Raw genomic sequence first — 22,029 nt, forward strand, 5'->3', positions numbered from 1 at the left:
TGATCTGCATTGAACCTTCCGTATAAGGTCATTTTCCAGTTGCATCATCAGTTGGTAGTTGATAGTGGTCCCTCGTTGCCAGGGAGGCTCATCCCCGGGTGTCATGTCCCACGCTGGGGGGAAGGCATTGCATTTACATGCTGAGTTTGGCTTCGAGACTGGCCACATTTGAGTAACATGAAGGCTGACAGGAGGAAATTCCCAGGCACAATGTTGCTCTAGGCCTTGTTCTTATTTTAGGTTTATCAGCTCACAAGCATAGTCATTAGCATCAGGGGCTCACTGTTGAACCCTCACTCCCTCCCAGTCTCCGCCGCTGTACCTGGGAGACTGTTGCTGCTCCCCTAGGGACCACGACAGAGCACCACTGGCCAGGAACCCAGTACCCCCCCCCTGCTGTGATTTTTAATTGTTGCCACTATGAGTATATCCAAACATTATCATGCACCCTGGACATATGTTCTGTACAGCTCCCTGTCAGCCATATATCACCTGTCATTGGTATCCCATACCAGTATCCCTCCATTGAGCATGGCTCATTTCATACCTTTCTAATATGTGCTAATAAATGCACGTGATTACCCCTTTCCCACATGGATTCACCTGCAATTAAAAGCCAAATTCCTTTATTTAAATTTAGGATTTAATGTGCCCATTTGAAGGAAGGTCTGCAGGAGAGAGGTAAATACATTGGGAAACCATTATTTTCAGCTTTTTTACTTCCTCCACAAGTGTGAAATTGTTTCTGAATTCCTTAATAGAAATATATACAGGTATTTCTTAACATACTCCATCCCTACTAACTTTGAAAAATCCCAAACTAGCTGTAGGGACTTCTGCTTTCGAAACCTGCCAACAGATTTCTTATAGAGGGAAAACAAACCTCTATTTTATGTGTATTCTCCCCGAGACTGGATGGAAAAGGTGAAGAAAAAATAAAACTAATATCTGTGTAAGGAGGGCTGGGCCAGCTGCAGTGACTGTTCCCTTCAGAGCTGCTGAGGGTTCGGTGAGCACAGCAGAAGAGGAGTCATGGAGGCTGGGCCTTGATGCCCAAAGCCTGACCTTTTCATACCTCTGCATCTTCTCCCACCAAATCTTCAGGGACCATAGGGCTGGCAGGGGTCTCTGCCAACAAAGAGCATGCCCCATAGAGGTCATGTGATAGAGTGGGAGAAACATACAGTGTGGGATCTTCACTGGCCCAGCCTCACACCCTGCCAACACTTAGAAGTTGGGAGCACTTGATGGAGTCACTTCATCATTATGGACCCTTTTCCTCTTAAAAGATGGTTCTCATGGTTGGGCGTACAGATGGGGCCCCTGGAAGAGCTTTTAAGAATACAGATCCTTGGGTCTCACCCAGCCTGTCCCAAGCTGGAGGATTTGGGGGCATGAGGGGCATTCTTTTTGAATTTTAATCAGTGGTTGAAGAAATATTTGGGCTGGTGTGAGATGAAGATACTTAACTGACCAGTCAAGGATTCTGTATTAGTCAGGGTTCCCTAGGTAAACAGAACCAATATAGCAATATCTATATATAGTATGAGACTTTATAAAATTCTCTCACATGACTATGGGGATGCAGAAGTCCAAATTCCAAAAGGCAGGCTGCAAATCAGGGACTCCAGTGAAGGTCCTTGGTGAGTTCCCAGGAGAAGCTGGCTGTCTGGGATAGTGATGGGAATTCTCTTTCTTCCCCTTTAAAGGCTTTCAGCTGATTGGATGAGATGTCACTCATTACTGACTACAGTCCCCTTAGTTGATTGTAGATGTAACCAGCCATTTATGCAATCAGCTTACTGATGATTAAAGTCCATGAAATGCCCTCGTATTACAATTAGCCGAGGGCTTGCCTGACCAGACAACTGGGCACCATTACCTGGCTGAGTTGGTGCATTAGCCTAATTATCACAGATTCCGAAGAGAAAACTGATATGGAAACTACCATTAACTATTTGTCAATTTTGTTATCTTCAACTTCCCTTTCTCCCTTCCCCACCAAGGTATTTTTTGAGAAATACAGGGAGAGAGGAATCATACAAAAAATGTGATCAATCGGATTGTGGAAGAGACCTAGGCCTCCCCTCAACAGCTCATGTCATGATTCAGCACTAGGACACTTGATACCTACAGAAGCTTCTGAGCTTCATACTATTTTTGGAAATGTACAGCAGTAAGTGGAGCGTTTGTTGCCAATTTTTAAATATGACCAAGGAACCACTTAACATTCCTCTATGAATAAAAACAATAGATGATTTTGGGGAAAATCTTCCTTTTGTTCTGGCATATTTTGTTCCTCCATATTTCTTTATATCATTATCTATGTGATTAGAATTTCTTTCTAACCTCAATGCTACCAAAGATTTCTCTTTAAGAGTTAAAATGATCTTTCCTTCTGAAATTTAAACAAATTTAAGAAAATAGGGCAAAGAAATCATTTATAATCCCAACATAACTTTAGGAGCATTCTATGACTATATGCACATATATGTTTACATATTTGTGATCAATATTTCTTCATTTTCATCTACTCTTGTATCATATGCGTCTTTTCATGTTTTGAACTATCAAAACTTTCATGTTTTGATCACTGATTAGATTGACTGTCCTTATGTAATTATTATTTATTTTTGGTCTTAAGTAAATTACTTGCATTCAATTTTTCATTTGCCTAATGTCTCCCTTGATAATGAAGTATTTTAAACATACAACTAATCATAGCAAATAATGTCATGAATACAACTGTGCCTACTCTCTGAAATTTACAAATGTTCTAGTTATCTGCAACCGCAATCTCATTTAAGAGTTATTTGTCTTTAAATGACTCTACCCTAGTTGAACAACTTTATTCTTCATTTCATGAAGATTTGAGTGGCTTTTGTGGTCTGAACACTGCTGTGTAGCACACCCTAACTTGAACGAAAGGAAAGATGTGTTGTGTATTGTACAACTAGTAGTATAGATTGGGTAAAGTCAGGTGGAAGTCTGGCCTCCCAGGTGTGGATCCAGCTGTAAAATCCAACTTGGAAAATTTAATCAGGTCTGTTTTCCCAGCACAGGTTTTATGATGGTCCACAGCCTGTGCTGGCCATCAGGGATCCAGGTATGATAAAGATAATACTGGTGAAAGAATGTTACTCTGCCTTCACAAAATGGTGGGTAGGTAGCTTTTCCTTAACTCCCCATTTATTCTTCTAACTGTCCTGTGGAGACACATCCCATAACTATATACTATAAGATCAAACCAGGAATGACATTGGAAAAATCCATGTAACTAATGTGGATTTCATCAGTTTCTGCTGCAGTCATTTATGTGTGTGTGGGGGGGGTTGTGTTGTGAGTGTGTTTGTAGCTCTATGTGACTGTATCACAAATGTAGATTCACGTAACCACCATATCAAGATACAGAACTCCTCCATCACCACATCTTCCATAGATGTAGGTGGTAATTTGTATTTATCTCATAGCAGGGTTATTATAGAGGAAAAATTTTATGAGGCCAAATTATCCATCTTTTTCTATCATAGATTGTGCTTTTGCCCTTGAGTATGCAAACTCTTTGCCAGGCATGAGATTCTCAAAGATTTTCTCCCAATTTCTCCCCTAAGAGTTATATAGTGTTCCAGTGATCCATTTTGACTTAAGTTGGATATAGGGTGTGAAGTTTAGGCAAAGGTTCACTTTTTTTTTTGCCTATGGGTGTCCAATTGTTTTAATGTCATTTGTTGGAAAGGCTATGTTCGCTCCTTTGAATTGCTCTTGCACCATTATCAAAAGTATTGACCATATTTGCATTGTCTGTTTCTCCTTCTCTACCCTCTTCCACTGATTTCTGTGAATATCCCATTGCTAGTACTAAACAGTCCTGAACAATGTAGCTCTGTTGTAAGTCTTATCATGTAGAGTCATTACTCCACTTTTTTCTTCTTTTTCAGAATCGTTTTAGCTATTCTAGATCCTTTCTGTTTCCAAACAAATTTAGAATAAACTTCTCTAAGTCTATAAAGGCCTTGCGGGGATTTTGAAAAGAATTGGATGAAACTATAGATAAATTTGGGGATGATCGTTATCTTTGCTATGTTGAATCTTCCAAACTGTGAACACAGTATATCTCTCCGCTTACTTAGGTTTATATTTAACCCTTTCCTCAGCATTTTATTATTTTAGACTACAGATCCTGTACATATTTCAATAGGTTCATACCTAAATATTTCATTTACTGTCAAGTGTTCGTTAATAGTATTGATTTTTATTTCAGTTTCCCCGTTTCTTGTTATTACATAGAAATGCAATTTATTTTGTGTGTTGTATTCTGTAACATTGCTGAACTCACTTATTATGGTTAGGAGGTTTCAAGTTTTTTTTTTCTTTTGTGTATTCCTTGACATTTTAGAATTTTTGTGTTGACAGTTACATCATCTAAAAATTAGGGGCAGTTCTATTTCTTTCTTTCCAATCTCTATATCTTCTATTTCTCTTTCTTGTCTTATTGCACTAAATAGGACCTAAAGTATGACATAGAGAAAAGTGATGAGGTGGACACCCTTGTCTCACTCCTAATCTAAAGGGGAAAGCAATCAGTCTTTAACCATTAATATTACTCTTTATTAAGTTGAGGAAGTTTCCCTATCCTCCTAGTTTAATGAAAAGTTTTAACATGAATGTCTGTTGGAGATAATCATTTGAAACAAATATTGTTTTGTAAAATGGAGGGAAGCTTTCAAGCAGTGTGGGTTGATAAGCCTGCCCCAACTAGGAAATAAAATTCCTCTGTTCTCCTTTCTTTCTTTAGGGGAAAATGTTAGAGAAAATACTGCCATTAAAACCAAAGTGCAAGTTAGCATTTGGCTTACCTTCACTAAGGTAGTGGAGGTTTGGTTACAGTGGGCGAGGTCTTGGTGGGTTTGAGTCCCACTCCCTCACTCCCTTAAAAGGGAAACCTGCTGTTTAGCTTTGGCTAACTGTGAGTTAGCATTTGGCATACCTTCGCTAAGGTAGCGAAGGTTTGGTGGTAGTAGGAGAGGTTTTTCTGGGTTTGAGTCCCACTCCCTCATTCCCTTTAAAGGGAAGCCTGCTGCCTTTTGTGCCTTTACTTTTGGCTGTTCTCTCTCTCTCTTTCTGCTGCCATGGGGAACGAGGTGTTGGTACCTGAGTGCTCCCCACTAGGATGCATCCTGAAAAATTAGTCTAAATTTGGGGGATCTGGGTTCCCCCAGAAAAATAAATTAATTACTTTTTGTAATGAAACTTGGCCTATATATAGATTAGATGACAGAGAAATTTGGCCAGAAGATGGGTCTTTGAATTTTAATACTATCCTGCAATTGAGTTTGTTTTGTAAACAGCAAGAGAAATGGGCAGAAATCTCACATGTTCAAGTTTTCTTGGAGTTGTGGAAAGATAAGGAAACCAGAAGGAGTTGTGGGTTAATGTTGTATGGGCCCCCTTCAGCCCCTGTTGCAAGAACAGTTGAGGTCCTAGGATTCCCTCTTAAAACCCATTGATAAACTCTTACGCCCTCATTATTCTAGACCACCTCTGCCTCCTCCCCCACCAGGGCCACTGCCAAAACCCACTCTTCCCTTAGAGATATCAGGCCCCCTTTTCCTCCCACAAGGGCTTTTCCTTCAATTTCCCTCCCATACTCAGAGTGGAGCTGTTTTCGGCCAGGGAAGCGCCCCCTACCCAAAGGAGACTGTAGGTCAATTCCTGCTCCAGGAAGTTCCAAATGGAATTGATGATCAAGGATGACCCTGAAGCTTTCTTTGTGTCCACACTCCTTTCACCACCTCTAATTTATTTAATTGGAAAAATAACACTCCAGCTTATCATGCAGATCCTGAGAAAGTAACAACCCTGTTTGTTTCCATTTTTGCCACGCAAAATGTGGCTAATATACAAGCCCTTATAAACGTCCTCCTCACCCCCAAGGAAAGATTTATGATGCTTGAAAAAGTGCAACAAGAAGCCAAGGCATTGCAGCAGGTGGCACCTCAAAACCTTATTTACAGCTCCCCAAATGAGGCAGTCCCTGAAGTTGATTCTCATTGAAATCTGCATTCTCGCTGAGCTGTGGAAAGGTGCTCCAAAGCAAAAATCAATCTCTAAATTACAGGAGGTCCAACAAAACCCATACACAGCTTTGGTTGGTGGGGACACAGAGCACCTCCAGTGACCTCTGAATGTAAGCAAGCCTTTCATCAACCGAAGAGGGAGCTAATGAGTGCCCCTGCTCTGGAATTACCAGATCTCAGAAAATCTTTTATTTTATTTGTCCATGAAAAACAAGCTGTAGCCCTTGGAGTATTAACCTAGAAATTGAGAAGTGAGCATCGTCCAGTAGCATACTTCTCAAAATTACTAAACAATACTGCAAAAAGTTGGCCGGCATGTTTAAGAGCTGTTACTGCAACCTGTGTCTTACTACAGGAATCTGAAAAATTTACATTAGAACAGCACCTTACCATTCAAACCCCTCATCAAATACTCATACTGCTTGAAGGGAAAAGAAATCTTTGGCTAACCCAAGGGAGGTTTGGAAAATATCAAGAAGCACTCCTAAACAACCCAGAAGTTAAATTAAAAGTCTGTGCAACCTTAAATCCAGCTTCTCTACTTCCATCAAGTACTGAAGAAATACCAATTCATAACTGAACTTTTAAAAGCAGTAAAACTACCTACAGAAGTAGCTGTAATGCACTGCCAGGGACATCATTAAGAAAGACTCCTATGTAAGCCCTATGAACAGGCAAGCAGAACAAGCAGCAAAAGAGGCTGCAAGAGAAGGCTACCCTCCTAATCAAGTACCTGCACTCATTAAACCTCAGATTCCTCAACATATAGCAGAAGTTTTCTGTCTGGTCTACCCCTGTAGACCTTGAACACACAAGAGAATGGGGCTTTCAGGAAAATTCAGAAAAACCAGAAAAAGGGGTAAGGGGCTGAAGAACAGCCAAGGACAATTCTATCTGCCTGAGAACCTAGTATATCCCCTAGTCTCTTATTATCACCAAACCACACATTTGGGACAACAAGCACCACTGAGTCTTCTTCACAAACTGGTGGTGGGACTTCACCTTGCTTGAACTGTGCAAAAAGTCTCTAACCAGTGTCTTTCTTGCCAGAAAAATAATTCAAAGAGAACATCGTGAACTTCTTTTGAGACACCAAGTCGAGGGCTTGCCCCAGCGGAAGATTGGCAAGTAGACTTCACAGTAATGTCAAAAACCATAGGAAAGTATAAGTATCTTTTGGTATTTGTAGACACCTTTTCAGGGTGGATGGAAGGCTTTCCCTGCCACACAGAACAGCATTCCACGGTAAATAAATTCCTCCTCTAGGAAATCATGCCGAGGTTTGGACTGTTCCAAACAATTCAGTCAGATAATGGACCTGCTTTTATTTCAGCTGTGGTACAGGGTGTCAATCAGTGTCTTGGAATGAAGTGGAAACTACATGCAGCCTGGAGACCTGGAGTCAGGAAACGTGGAAAGAATGAACTATACTTCGAAGAAAACCTTAAGCAAAATTTGTCGAGAAACACAGTTGAAATGGACTGAAGCACTTAACCTAGCTCTCCTTTGCTTAGTGTGGCCCCTAGAAGAGAACTTGAATTAAGTCCTTTTGAATTTAAGTATGGAAGGCCCTTTCTAAGCAACCCGAGGGTAAAACCCAATTCGCCAGTGACCTTAGGGGGAGCCCCGTAGTGGGCTTTGCAGTTAGGAGAGCTCCTTAGCACCATGCACACATATGCAAATATGCACCTAATATACCCCACTGACCAGCCTCTCCACCCCTTCTCAATCGGGGATTAGGTTCTTTTAAAAGTTTGGAAAAACAAACATCCTGAAGATCAGCTCAAACCCAAATGGGAGGGACCTTACACAGTACTATTAACCTCTCATTCTTCTCTTAAGTTGCAGAGAATCAAGTCCTGGGTCCATCATACCAGAGCAAAACCCTACTACTTATCAAAGCCAGCAGATAAAGGAGGTCCTGAGCTGGAGATCACACCAGAGCATGAAGCAAAATATGAGATGGAGCCAGTTGAGAACCTGCGGTTCCTGTTCAAGAAGAAAAACTCCACCAAATACTAATCTTGTTCTTCCTACTACAGGAACCTGCCGGTAACTAGCCCTGAGGGAAGATATCACTCATCCTACACACATATTTTGCAAATCATCCAAAACTTCTACAATTAGAACCATGCGTTGGTACTGTGTAAATTTGCACAATCAATATCAAGTAATGCCTAAACCAGTTTACTGTGAAATGTTTCAGTTAATCTACACCTTAAAAGCAATAGCCAGAATAGCCTACTTAAATAAAATTCATAATACAAGAAAATAATTTCTCCTCCTGGAACCCATCCAGCTTCACAAAGTGGCTGGTTTCCTTTGTTAATTATTAGCCTTATTCTTTTGAGAATTGCAGCCGTACTGATACCATACATGCAATGCTTTAAATAAAAGCAGTTGTAAACTCTAACAAACTAACTTTTCCTCCTCAGACCGCCCATTACTATAATTTTCTAAGAGCTCAAAACCCATAATGTCAGCAGGAAGTAGTTACAGAAGATCTGAGCTTCGTCCCTTTCCCCTGCAATAAGAATCTCACCAAAAACTAGAAGGAAGATTGATGGATATAGGATGACAGAATACCTGAAAGTAACTTGTTTCTCTCCCTGTTGCAAGGATACAAAGAAAAGAATTATATGTAAATCAGAAGGTAATGAAATGCAACCCTCTCTTTGGGCCAAATTCCACTTTTGGTGGTCAAGAATATCCTGTTGAAGCAATGAAGTATGACAACAAGCTTCAACCAGTTGGCCAGACCTGCGCAGAAGTAGCCCCTTGCTGTCCTCACTGCAACTTGCTTAATTGACATAGTGAAATTCCCACCCAGGGGTGGAGTTATCCACCCCTCTCTTGATCATGCAATGTATGTGCAAAGAGCTGACTCTACTACTGTCAAGTTACACTTGTGATCAAACCAAAGCCAGTGTGTGGTGTTGAAACTGTAATGTGCACCCCAAGAGGGGGGGTTCCCATCAGATGACAGGGCAGCCAGGAGAGAAGCCTCCTCCTCCCTGTGCCCATAAGTCAGGATAACTCACTGCCTGGTTGTCACCCTTTTATTCAAGAGAACAAAACAAATAAAAAGGTGGAGAATGAAAAAACACGATCAATAGCACCAAGGTTCAACATGTGCATGGTACAGCCTGGGGGGAGGGGAAGGCATTACTGCATGTGGGCAGGCAGAGGGGAGCAGGAAAAGTCAATGTGGAACTCGAACGACTGAGACCCCTTCACACTTTTGAGGAAACAAGGAAAATGCTAAATGTTACACATTCCCTCCACTTTTCCGGCGAGAGGGCTCATGACCACGTTCAGAGTCCAAGCAGCCCTGCTCCCACTTACTCTTTCAGGGTGACAGGTGTGCCTTTCTCTGCTTCCCTCCTCAGGTTCTTCACCAGCACATCTCCGACCTGGCGCATGATGGAGAACATCTGCTCAAAAAGCACAGCACCACTGGTGGGTAAAGGAGGAGACCAGAGGCCTGCAAGGACTGGGCTTCACCTAGCGCGGAGCATAGGGGACTTTCACAGTGAATCATGTGCAATGTTCCTTGCACATCAGAACAAGGAGTGGCGATTCTGGAATGTGCTGAGGAAGCACGACCCCGAGTTAATGTCACCTTTCTTGACCCGGAGCGGAGTGAATTTTTCCATCCTTGGTCCTGCCCTGCACACTGCTTGCACATCTACTGCCTGTCACACTCCACACACACTAATGAAAGTCACCTGATTATGCCCCATTTCCTTCCGTGGCTGCGCTCCTTGCCCCAGACGAGCGTCCATCCCCAGCCCTGGGCAGGGCCCGCAGCATCCAAGCAGCTGGGGAAAGCCTCAGGAGGAAGGGAGGGTGATGTCCCCCAGAAGCTTCTGGATGTGCGCTTTGTCCAGGAGTTTGACTTTGCAGGCACTTCTGGTTGAAGGAGCTAGGGAAGGATAGCGAGTGATGCTGATTTTAGGTTTCCCCGTCTCTCCTTCTGTACTCAGTGTCTTCAAGGTTTACAGCATGGATGTGATCACGAGCACGTCATTCAGTGTGAACATCGATTCCCTCAACAACCCACGGGATCCCTTTGTGCAGAAAGCCAGGAAGCTACTGAGATTTGATTTCTTGGACCCATTCTTGTTATCATAAGTATGTGTACCATTGCTTCTTTCTCTTTATTTAAAAACAACTTTATTAACATATAATTCACATACCATGCAATTCACCCACTTGTAGTGTAAAATTCTCTGGTTTATATTCTGGTTTGTATTCAAAGCCACGTGCCACTGTCATCACAATTTTAGATCGTTTTCATCACCTCAGGCAGAACTCCCTTACCTTTTACCTACCGCCTTCTCTGCCCCCCTCATACTTATCCCTATGAAAGTTCTAATCTACCTTCTACCTCTATAGATTTTGCTTTTTAGGATATTTTGTATAATGAAATCATGACATTATGTAGATTTTTGTAATTGACTTCTTTCACTCAGCATATTTCAGATACATGGTTTGCAAAATTTTTCTCACACTCCATAGGCTGCTGTTTCACTCTTTTGATAGTATTCCTTGAAATACAAAATGTTTTAATTTTGAAAATGTCCAATTTATGTAATTTTCCTTTTGCCCCTCTTGAGTTTAGTCTCTTTTCTGCAAATCCACTGCCAAATCAGGGATAATAATGATTTACTCTTTTGTTTTCTTCCAAGTGTTTTAAAGTTTTAGCTCTTACATTTAGAATGATGATCCATTTTGAGTTAATTTTTTACATACGGTGTGTCCAAATTCATCCTTTTGAATATGGCTACCCAACTGCCTCAGCAGCATTTGTTGAAAAGTCTATTGTTTCTCCCCCATTAAATAACCTGGGTAATAGTTGTTGAAAATCAATTGACAGTGAGGTTTATTTCTGAGTCTGATCCTATTCGATTAATCTGTATGTCTGTCTTTATACCCTTACTACCTCGCATTGATCCTTATAGCTTTATGGAAAGTTTGGAATCAGGCAGTATAAATCCTCAGTTTGTTATTCTTTTTCCATGATTTTTTTACTTTTCTGTATCCCTTGCAATTCCATATTTATGATAGAATCAATTTGCCAGTTTTTAGAAAGAAAATGGCTAGAATCCTGATGAGCAAGCCTGTGAATCTGTAGATCATTTCAAGGAGGATTGTCATCTTATCAATATTACATCACCTAAACCATGAACTTGGGATGTTTTTTATTTATTAAATGTCTTTAATTTTAACAATGTGTTGTAGTTTCTCAGAGTATAAATTTTGTTCTCTTTTGTTAAGTTTCTAGATATTTTGTTCTTCTTGATATAATTATAAATGGAATTTTCTTCATTTTATTTTCAGATTTTCATTGTAGTATATAGAAATATCAGATTTTTAAATATTGAAATTATATCCAGCAACTTTGCCAAATTCATTACTTCTAATAATTTTTGTTGGGTTCCTTAAGATGCTCTATATAGAGGATCATGACATCTTAGAATAGACATTTTTCTTCTTCCTTTCCAATCTGGGTAAGTATTCTTTCTTTCTTTCTTTTTCCACAATTTCACTACTGGCACCTCCAGTGCACTGTGAGATAGAAGTGGTGACATCAGGCATCCTTGTCTTCTTCCTGATCTTAAGAGAAAGCATTCCTTCTTTTACCATTAAATTTGATATTAGGCATGGATTTTTCATAGACTTTCTAGATCAGGTTGAAGAAATTCCCTTCTAGTCTTAGTTTTTTGTTTTTATCATGAAATGGTGTTGGATTTTGTCAAATGTTTTTTCTGTTTCTCTTCAGCTGAACTTGAGTTTTTTGTTCACTTGATAAATGTCCTTGCTTTCCAGCAAGAAGCCCTACTAGGTTATGTTCTAATCATATTATATGTTGCAACATTCAGTGTGCCAGTATTCTGTTGAGGACTTTTGCATCCATATTCATAAGAGATAATAGTCTGTAGTTCTCTTTTCTAGTGATATTGTTGCCTGGTTTGGGGACCCAGGTAGTACTGGCCTCATAGAATGAGCTGGATTATGTTCTGTCCTCTTCCAATTTGTGGAAGAACTTGTGAAGAATTGGTATTTATTCTTCTTTAAAAATGTCCTAGAATTCACCATTAAAACCATCTGGGTTTGGCTTTTTTGTGAGTAAAATTTTAATTAATAATTGAGTCACTTCGCTAGTTTTTATTTTTATTCAGATTGTCTGTTTCTCTTCCCACCCTCCCCCCCAGATGTGTCCCTCATCTGTTTGTTCATTGTTGTTTTTGCTCACTGGTTATGCCCATTATTTGTGCTCATTGTCTGTTTTTTCTTTTAGGAGGCACCAGGAACTGTACCCGGGACCTCCCATATGGGAGGTGGGCACTCAACTGCTTGAGAAACATCCACTCCCTGTCTATTTCTCTTTGATTCAGTTTCTGTATTTTTAGTCAACTTAGGAATTTGTTCATTTCATCTACATTCTCTAATTTAGTTTCAGGTAAAAGAACATTTGCAAATTATTGTTCATACTATTCCATTACAATCCTTTTTGTAATTCTTATGTCAATAGTTCCTCTTTCAATGATGGTAAAATTTGAGACTGCACTCTTTTTTGTGATTTAACAATCCTTTCAAAGAAACAGCTCTTGGTTTCATTTATTTTCTCTGTGGTTTTTCTATTTCCCTATACCATTAATTTTCACTAAAATCTTATTATTTCCTTCATTCTGTTTGCTATAAGTTTGGTTTGGTCTTCTACTTTCAGTGTCTTAAGTTAGAGGGTTAGGTTATTGATTTGAGATCATTCTTCTTTTACAATATAACTATTTACTTTCTGTCTCTGGTTTAGCAGCATTCCATAAATTTTGATATGTTGTGTTTTCATTTTCACTTATCTCAAAGAAATTTCTAATTTCCCTTTGGCTTTCTTTGGTAACCCTGTGCTATTTAAGTGTGTCATTCAATTTCCATACCTTTGTGACATCCCAATTTTCTTTGTTAAAAGTTTCAAAGAATTATTTCTCTTCTGGCTGCTATTTCTTGAATAGCATGATTACTTGGAGCAACAGCTCTCTGCTAGTTTATCCAAGGACTTTCTACTGTGTGGATAGAAGGCTAAGTAGTCAGGGAATGTAATTGTGACCCTTTGGTAACCAGGGATGAGAAAGGGACTACTGGTCTCCTTCATAGTGGGGCCCTCTATGTGCACTTACACTTGCTCAGCCATGAACTTGTAGCCTCAAGTGTCTCTGAGGGAGAGGCTTCTGTTTCAGATCTTGGACTCCTCTCAATGGTATAGTGGATTATAATTCATCCAGGAAAAGTACACATTTTCACTTTAATTTCCTTTTTTTGTTTTGTTTTGTTTTCCGTATAGTGCTCTTTCCATTCCTTATCCCAATTTTGGGAAGCAATAAATATCTCTCTGTTTCCAAAAGATGTTATTGATTTTCTCAAAAAATCAATTGAAAAGATGAAAGAAAATTACCTCAAAGACAATCAAAAGGTAACACCTGGTGTAGGTTACATGAGTTTGATATTTTTATAATTTGTTGAGCTGGAAACCTATGATTACTATATTGTGCTTAAAGATAGACAAAGAACCCTAGGTTTGGAGCAGAACAGTTTCCACATTTTGGGGGAAATGCAGAAGGTGGAGATTGGAGATGGAACTAAGAGAATGAGTCACAGAGACTATTCTAAGATTTCATAATGAGTATAATGCACATTTCCTTCCCTCCATGCATTGTCAAAGGTTAAAACTTGCTGTTTAAAGTTATGTTACTGGCATTATAGTTGCCCTGATCTGGACTGGAAAAAAATCATTTCAATCTCAAGCCCCGATGATGTCTTCAGATTGCCTGGTGGAGGAGAGTCCACTTTAATCTGGAGCCTTCCCATGTCTGGAGTGGGGAGGGTCCACTGTGAGCACTGAGGCTGCAGGAGGAGGTGTGCAGTCAGGGGGGCAGAGCTGAGTCCCAGGGCCACTTAGAGTAGCATAGAGTCCTGGGAGTGGGGGGCATTTGGAGATGCTTGCACAAGAGCAGCCAATGGACTGGTAATGTCAGGGGATGAATCTCTGTGGTCATCAATCAAGAATAAGGTGCAAGGGGTGGAACTGAGGCAGGAGAACAAAATCGTGTGAGGTCAGGCACTTCTTCCTGAGCAAGCAGTGATGGCAGGTGACAGAGTGGCAACTCTTTGGCCAGGAAGTAGTGTCCAAAAGCCAGAGACCAAGGACTAAGGAGGGCAAAGACCAAAAAGTAATGGGGTACAGTAGCTGTGTTTGACTGGGAACCATCCTCCTTCTGAGATTGACAGAGGATATTTGGGTTCTCAGGGACCCAAGTAGCACCAGGTAGACACTGACCTTCAAGGGGCCAGATGTTCAGGAAAGATTTTCCTCTGAGTCCGTAAGTGCCTTTCTGTCATGTCATTTCCCTCTGTTTCCAGCACTGAGTGGATCTTCTTCAGCTGATGATTGACTCCCAGAATTCCAAGGAAATCTGTGTCCTACAAAGGTAACTAAGGAGTGTCATGGGGGCTGCAAAGCCCAGACATGGAGGATGGTTTTTAAAATGTGCAGGAAGTTTTCCAGGGATATGAGAATTTCCATCAATGACAGAAAGAGGTGTGTTCAGATATTTTAAGTGGTAACCAGAGGCACTTTCCAGAAGCTTGGAGGCCTAAACTTGTAAGCTAGAAGGACAAACATAAAAAAAGTATTTGACACACAGAAGTCAATCTGTGGTTTGTGGGTCACCTTCATATGAATTCCTGGGGAGATGGTTTAAAATGCTGATTCCAAGACATTGCTCAGACTCCGCAAGTGAGAACCCCTGCCTAGAAATCTGCATCATGACAAGACATCAGAAGGCACCTTGTCCCAGGATTACTGATTTTAACTTAAAGCCCTTTGTTTAGGCTGTGCTCCTTCATCAACCCACTGCCCAGTTTTACTTTTTGTCCTGGGTAATTAATACACAATCTGGTGGAGGGAGCCTTTAAGACCATCTAAAAAATTTTTTAAATATTTCATGTCATTTATGGTTTTTTCACTTAGACATGCAAATTTGATGTTACCACATTTTATTATTACTTTTTAAGTATATATATTTTATATTGTATTTTTTGAAGATACATAGACCACAAAAATGTTACATTAAAAAATATAAGAGGTTCCCATATACCCCCTACATCCCACCCACTCCTCCCACATCAACAACTTCTTTCATCATTGTGGTTCATCCATTGCATTTGGTGAATATATTGGAGCACTGCTGCACCACATGGATAATAGTTTGCTTTGTAGTTTACACTCTCCCCAAGTCCATTAAGTGGATTATGGCAGGATATATAATGTCCAGCGTCTGTCCCTGCAATATCATTTTGGACAACTCCAAGTCCTGAAGATGCCTCCACATCACATCTCTTCTTCCCACTCCCTGCCCTCAGCAAATACCATGGCCACTTTCTCTACATCAATGCTACAATTTCTCCTACTACTAGTCACAATAGTTCTATAGGAGAATACCAGTAAGTTCACTCTAATTCATATTTTATTCCTCCATCCTGTGGGCCCAGGGATGGTGATGTCCACTCCACTTCTGTATTGAGAGGGGACTTAGATCCCACATGGTTCATGTATGTGATTCTCCTACTTGCAGTTGTAGGTACTCTCAATTCCCTGGTGTGGTGGTTGACTATCTTCAACTCCCTGTTAGCTGACCTGGGTAAGTCCAACAAACTGGAGAGTAGGAGCTGTAACTCTGCTGAGGCTCAGTGCCCACCTGGCACATGGCCAGTCCAGAGATTCAAGTCTCCTGAGTATACACCAACCCCAGAGCCAACTTCAGGTTAGGTAAAAGTGACAGAAAAGGCATGTGTAGAAAGGTCTAAACATTTATATCTTTACATCATCTATCTATCTATATATCTATGTATTTATCATCTATCTATATATCAGCCATCTATATAATCCTCTGTGCCTCTATCTCAAATATATCTATCTTTTCATCTATTGCTACCAATAGATCTATTTATCTATCTATCATACCTATCTACCTACCTCCCTATCAACTTACCTAACTTCCCACCCACCTATCTGTCATTTATCTATCTTGATCAGCAGCAGCATGGTCCTACAGAAATTTCTGTGATGAAGGAAATATTCTCTATCTGTGCCATACAATACCATAACCACTAACCACGTGTGAATGTTGGGCACTTGAAGTGTGGCTAGTAAAGCTGGTATTTTTCATGTTATTTAATTCTTATAAAGAGACTCTAATTTAGATAGCTATCTAAATGAAACTATCAGCTATTAGATGTACAGCACATCTCCACATCTTTGAATGTCTAATCCAATTCTTATTTAGGGTCATAAGATTCATGTACTTGGGGAGATGCTTTTGATCACATAATACATCCAGAATCATACAGCAGAGGTGTGCATTAGGAAATCAGAAGCTTGGAGGCCTTGCTCAAAATCATTTCGGCTGTTTTTACTAATGAATTACCTGGCTGGGGAGGTTCCTTTCAGGTATCCTGGAGTCTAAAAGTCCTAATCCAGCCCTGAATCCACAGACCACAGACTGCCCACCCTCAGCTTCTCTGGGGAGGAAATCCAGGAGGGAACCAGCGAATACCTCAAGGGTTGTTTGAGAGCAAAACGTAGAGAAAGGGCAGGGCCCATCTTCAGGAGTATGACATGGTGGCCAGGATGGAGGGAGGATTGATCATTTCCTCTTGGAATTGGGCCCCATGATTCTGTGTGTCATAGTGGCCACTGTCCTACTGACATGTGCTTCCTTCTGCTAGTAACATGCCAGTGATTAGTGTAGTGCCCACCACCACTCCTCTGGTGTTTCATCTGTTTCTGTATTTTCTCTACATATCTGAGAACATCTATTTTGAGGACTTGTGCCCAGGTCTTCCAGTACCTGATGCCTGTCAAAGATATGAGCCATGCTTCCCCAGCTAGACTGCTCACAGATACCCTGGAGATCTGGCTGCAATGCAGGTTTTGCCTCCATATTTCCAGGCAGTGGTTCAGGGCTCTGCATTTCTCATAAGCACTCAAATGGTGCAGATGCTCCTGGTCCCGAGATGATGCTGTGAGCAGCCAGAGTCCACCTGCAGCCCAGTGCTGCTCCCTTCAGTTACACCAAGCAGGTGTGGATGAAGGAGCCTTCAAGTTTACCTGATGCTAAAGCCTCAAAATTGTTCAAACTGTATTTGAGCTAGAATCATTGAAAATTTTTCTGGTCTGAGAATGCTACCTTATATGACTTACAGCTAAGTCACTTTTAGGATATTCTGCATGATAGACTGAAGCACTGTCATGTGAAATTCCATCAGCTGCATTGGGGGAGAATGTGGCATAACCAGACGTAGGAGGCCAAGATTACCATAGACCTCAGAAAACTGAATGGAAACAGTTTTCCCCTTTCCAGACTGTAAGATCCACAACTCAGGATGACGGAAATTATTTTCCATTTTTTCCTAGGGAATTGGGCATTTCGCTTAAATTTCCCTTCATCTAACTATGATGTTTTCACACTGACCTACTTTACCTAAAATGTCATTCCTTTTCTTATAGCTTTGACTGATTTGGCACTTGTAGCTCAATTGATTATCTTTATTTTTGCTGGTTATGAGATCACTAGCAATGTTCTCTGCTTCCTCATGTATAACTTGGCCATGAACTCTGATGTCCAGAAGAAACTGCAGGAGGAGATTAATGCAGCCTTGCCCAATAAGGTGAGTGGATGATACCTGGAGCCTCCTCACCACATCCTAAGAGATGTTTCACTAAAACCTTAAGAGCTTTTTCTTTCACCTGTACTTTTCAGGGATAATCTAAAGAGACAAAGGCAAGGGGGGAAAGATCAGTTAACCTGTGCCACTCTACCTGAAGCTATATAAGAATTGCTGGTCCTGGCATCTCAGGGACCTGTCACAATAGAGTCAAGAAAGAAAATCACAAAGCCTGTGGGCATCTGAAGTAAGCCCTTGCTGTTCCCATGTCTGAGAAGATTCGCTCTGCTGCTCTGGGCTGGACTGGCTCTGGGCTTGCTCTGGGCTGCATGGGGCTAATCTGAGCTGGCCTCAGCTGGGCTGATGCTGGTTCAGGAACTCTGGATTCTTTCAGACCCCCACAGATGAGCCTGGGCTCCCTTCTCATGGGCAGAGGGAGAGAGCAGGAAGCTTCCCTGTATGGGCACCCATCAAGAGCCCCCACCAATATTCCACTTGTTCAAAGTCAGCAGCCAAAACCCAGGTCAGAAAGGGAGGCGCTTGCAGAGTCAGACAGCAGAGGGTGGACCCAGGGAGGGCTGGGGCATGGGGGTTGCTAGTGCCATTTCCATGCCTGGGGAAACCTGGCAGAGCTGGGGCAGCCTGGGATAGTGGAAAGAGCAACTCCAACCCTGGAGTCGTCCTGGAGTGGGCTGTGAACAAGTCTCATGGCCATGCATGGTCATTGGTACCTCCGTATGAGCTAAAGATAATTTAAGGTGCTACCTAAGTCAGAGAAGGTCTTCTTTCTCTGGTCAACCCATACGGGGACTCTTTTTTTTTTTTTTTTGTCTTTATTTATTTTTTTACATATTACATTAAAAAAAATGAGGTCCCAATAAACCCCCCACTCCCCTCACCCCAGTCCTCCCCCCATAACAACAATCTTCTCCATCATCATGAGACATTCATTGCATTTGGTGAATACATCTCTGAGCACCGCTGAACCTCACGGTCAATGGTCCACATCATAGCCCACACTCTCCCACGTTCCACCCATTGGGCCATGGGAGGACATACAATGTCCGGTAACTGTCCCTGCAGCATCACCCAGGACAACTCCAAGTACAGGGACTCTTTTGCTTGCAATAAGATGCAGGTTGCTGTTCCATTGGGGAATGTGACAGAGCTCCCCTGGCTAGGAAATCAGCACTCCCTCAGTTGTCATTTTTAATTATAACCACTATGAAAATACCCAATGAATATCCGAACATTTTATATACTCCATATACATGCTCTGGAGAATTCTCTCCCAACCATGTGTCTCCCATCAATAACACACCCCACACCAGCTTTCCTCCTCTGCCTTAGTTGAACCCCTCTTTGGTCCAAAACTTCTTCAAAAATGAAGCTTAATATATGGCAAAATTCAATTAGTAGGAAAATGAAATAGTAACGATAGGTTTAAAGATTAGAAATAGAAAAGATACTAATTTAGAAAACCTAACATAAAGTAAAAATAAACTGGGGATTTAAAAATGAAAAATATCAGAAAACTTTGTTTTTGATGTTTTGCCTTTCATCACTGTAATAGGTGTTGTCCTATATGTACAGTGGCAAGGAAATTTCTTTCATTCCTTCCTCAGTGTCTACGTCCTCTTTTTTTAAAAATTTTGTCTTCAAAAAAACAATCCCTCAAGGGCAAGGGCAAAGACCACTGAAGAAGGATGGTCCAGTGATGAGTCCTTGATACTGATGACTATGCTTGTAAGCCTGTGTGACTGAAATTTCAACTAGACCTAGAACCACAGGGTGCCTAAGAGTTACCTCCTGGGAGCCTCCATGTTGCTCAAATGGGCAACTCTCTAAGACAAATTCAGCATGTAAATGCATTACCTTCCCCCCAGCATGGTACATGACTCCAGGGGATGAGCCTCCCTGGCGCCAAGGGATTACTACCAAACACTAACTGGTGATGCAATTAGAAAAAGACCTTGAATAAAGGGGAAATGGTAAAGACAAATGAGTTTATATGGTTAAGAATCTTCAAAAATATTCAGGATCCCAGAGACAGACAAAGTAGATACAATCCCAGGTACTGGTCCTCCTGAGGGCTACAGAGACACACAGGTTTTTTGGTCCTGGCAGTTGGCACTGGAGTTCAGTACCTTGTCAGTGGGCCTTACTTTGGAGTTTGTGCTCCTGAGTGTGATGGAGTTGGACTCGGATGTGACATTTCTACACATGCCTCTTCTGTCACTTTACTGAACCTGTAGCTGGCACTGGGGTTGGTACATACCAGCACATTTGAAAGCTGTGTGCTTCTTGATACAAATGGAGACTTGAACCTCTGGACTGGCCATTTGCCATCTGGGCCCTGAGCCTCAGCAGAGTTGCAACTCCTACTCTCCAGTTCTTTGGACTTACCCAGGTGAGCTGTCAAGGAGGTGAAAATGGTCTACAACCACACTGGAAAGTCAAGAGTGCCTACAACTCCAAGCAGAATCATATCCATCAACCATGTGGGATCTAAGCCCCCTCTAGATATAGAGGTGGAGTGGACATCACTATCCCAGGGTCCACAGGATGGAGGAATAAAATATGGATTAGAGTGGACTTTCTGGTATTCTACCATAGAACTATTGTGACTAATAATGGAAGAAACTATAGCACTAATGTGGAGAAAGTGGCCACAGTAGTTGTTGAGGGTGTGGAAAGGGAAGAAGAGATGAGATATGGGGGTATTTTCAGGACTTGGACTTGTCCTAAATGATATTGCAGGACAGAGGCTGGATGTTATATATCCTGCCATAACCCACTGAATGGACTGGGGAGGAGTGTAAACTACAATGTAAACTATAAACCATGCAGTGCAGCAGTGCTCTAAAATGTGTTCACCAAATGTAATGAATGTACCACAATGATGAAAGAGTTTACTGATGTGGGGGAGTTGGGCGGGTGTGGGGTACAGTATATGGGAGCCTTATATATATACATATATGTATATTTTTAAGATTTTTTAAAAATTTATTTCTCTCCCCTTCCCCCCCTCCTGCATTATCTGCTCTCTGGATCCATTCACTGTGTGTTCTTTTGTGTCTGCTTGCATTTTCAGGCAGCACTGGGAAGCTGAGTTTCTTTTTTGTTGCGTCATCCTGCTGCGTCAGTTCTCCTGGGTGGGCTGCACTTTTTTCATGTGGGGTGGCTCTCATTGCGGGGCTCAGCTCACTTCTTGCACATGGGGCTCCCCTACCTGGGGGCGCCCCTGCATGGCATGGCACTCCTTGCATGAGGAAGTACTGCACATGGACCAGCATATTACACAGGTCAGGAGGCCCTCGATATCAAACCCTGGACTTGCCATTAGGTAGGTGGATGCTCCATCAGTTCAGCCACTTCCACTTCCCTATATATTTTTTTCCTTTTTTTTTTTTATTGTGACACATTCATTGCATTTGGTGAATACCTTTTGGATGTTTTTTTAATGTTACACTTTTTTGTGATCTATATATCTTCAAAAAATATAATAAAAATTTTTTTTAATTAAAAATAATGTAGGTCCCTGAGGGACAAGACTGGTGAAGGGCTGTGTCCTCCTCTTTTGTCAGAATATTTCCAGAAGCAGGAGCAGCAGCAAGAATCACACAGCCTGTGAAGTCTTCCTCTTCATGTCAGACCCTGCTTTAAATGCTCTCTATTCATACATGAACTCAATCATCACAACCTTGTATTATTCACATAAGGTACAGACTCAGCACCAATGAACCACAAACTCAGTGGCCTCACAGAGCAAAGTTTATTTTCCCCTCACTCTCATGGAGTGTGAGGTGAGGAGGCTCTGCTCTTCCCAGTTCCTCAGGGATCCAGGCTACAGGGCTCTACCTGCTCACAGCTGCCCTTGCTGGAACCCCAGGCCTTGATGGTCAACCTGACTGGGGAATAAGGGCTAAAGTGCTGCCCACTGGCTTTTCAGTGCTTAGCCCAGGAGAGACCATGTGGTACCTCAGCTCATAACCATATCACAGAGCTGGTCACCAGCATGTACCTGGAGATGGGGACACCTGGAAACTGGACAAGCAGAGGATGTCTTGTAGATCAACTGTTAGACCTCCAGGTGACACCTGAGGACACTGAGTTTGAGATGACGTAACTTTCCCAGATGCATAGAACTTGTGGTGAAGAAGCAAAGATATATCAATGATGGGTAAAGAGTAGAAAGATAGATACAGATATATAGTATGTGTGC

At 41.5% G+C, this 22,029-nt stretch overlaps 1 protein-coding gene across 1 annotated transcript in view; it reads left to right on the forward strand.

The window, feature by feature from the left end:
• Nucleotides 1-22,029, forward strand: part of LOC101412004 (cytochrome P450 3A8-like) — a 59,611-nt gene that overhangs the window by 10,058 nt on the left and 27,524 nt on the right. The window contains 6 exon segments of the mRNA XM_023587533.1: nucleotides 3,063-3,162; nucleotides 9,467-9,540; nucleotides 10,064-10,211; nucleotides 13,423-13,551; nucleotides 14,499-14,553; nucleotides 17,647-17,807. Coding sequence (XP_023443301.1) covers nucleotides 3,063-3,162; nucleotides 9,467-9,540; nucleotides 10,064-10,211; nucleotides 13,423-13,551; nucleotides 14,499-14,553; nucleotides 17,647-17,807 — 667 coding nt within the window.

This window comes from Dasypus novemcinctus, chromosome 23 (genome assembly GCF_030445035.2).
Source record: "Dasypus novemcinctus isolate mDasNov1 chromosome 23, mDasNov1.1.hap2, whole genome shotgun sequence".
In the NCBI taxonomy this organism is placed as follows: Eukaryota; Metazoa; Chordata; class Mammalia; order Cingulata; family Dasypodidae; genus Dasypus; species Dasypus novemcinctus.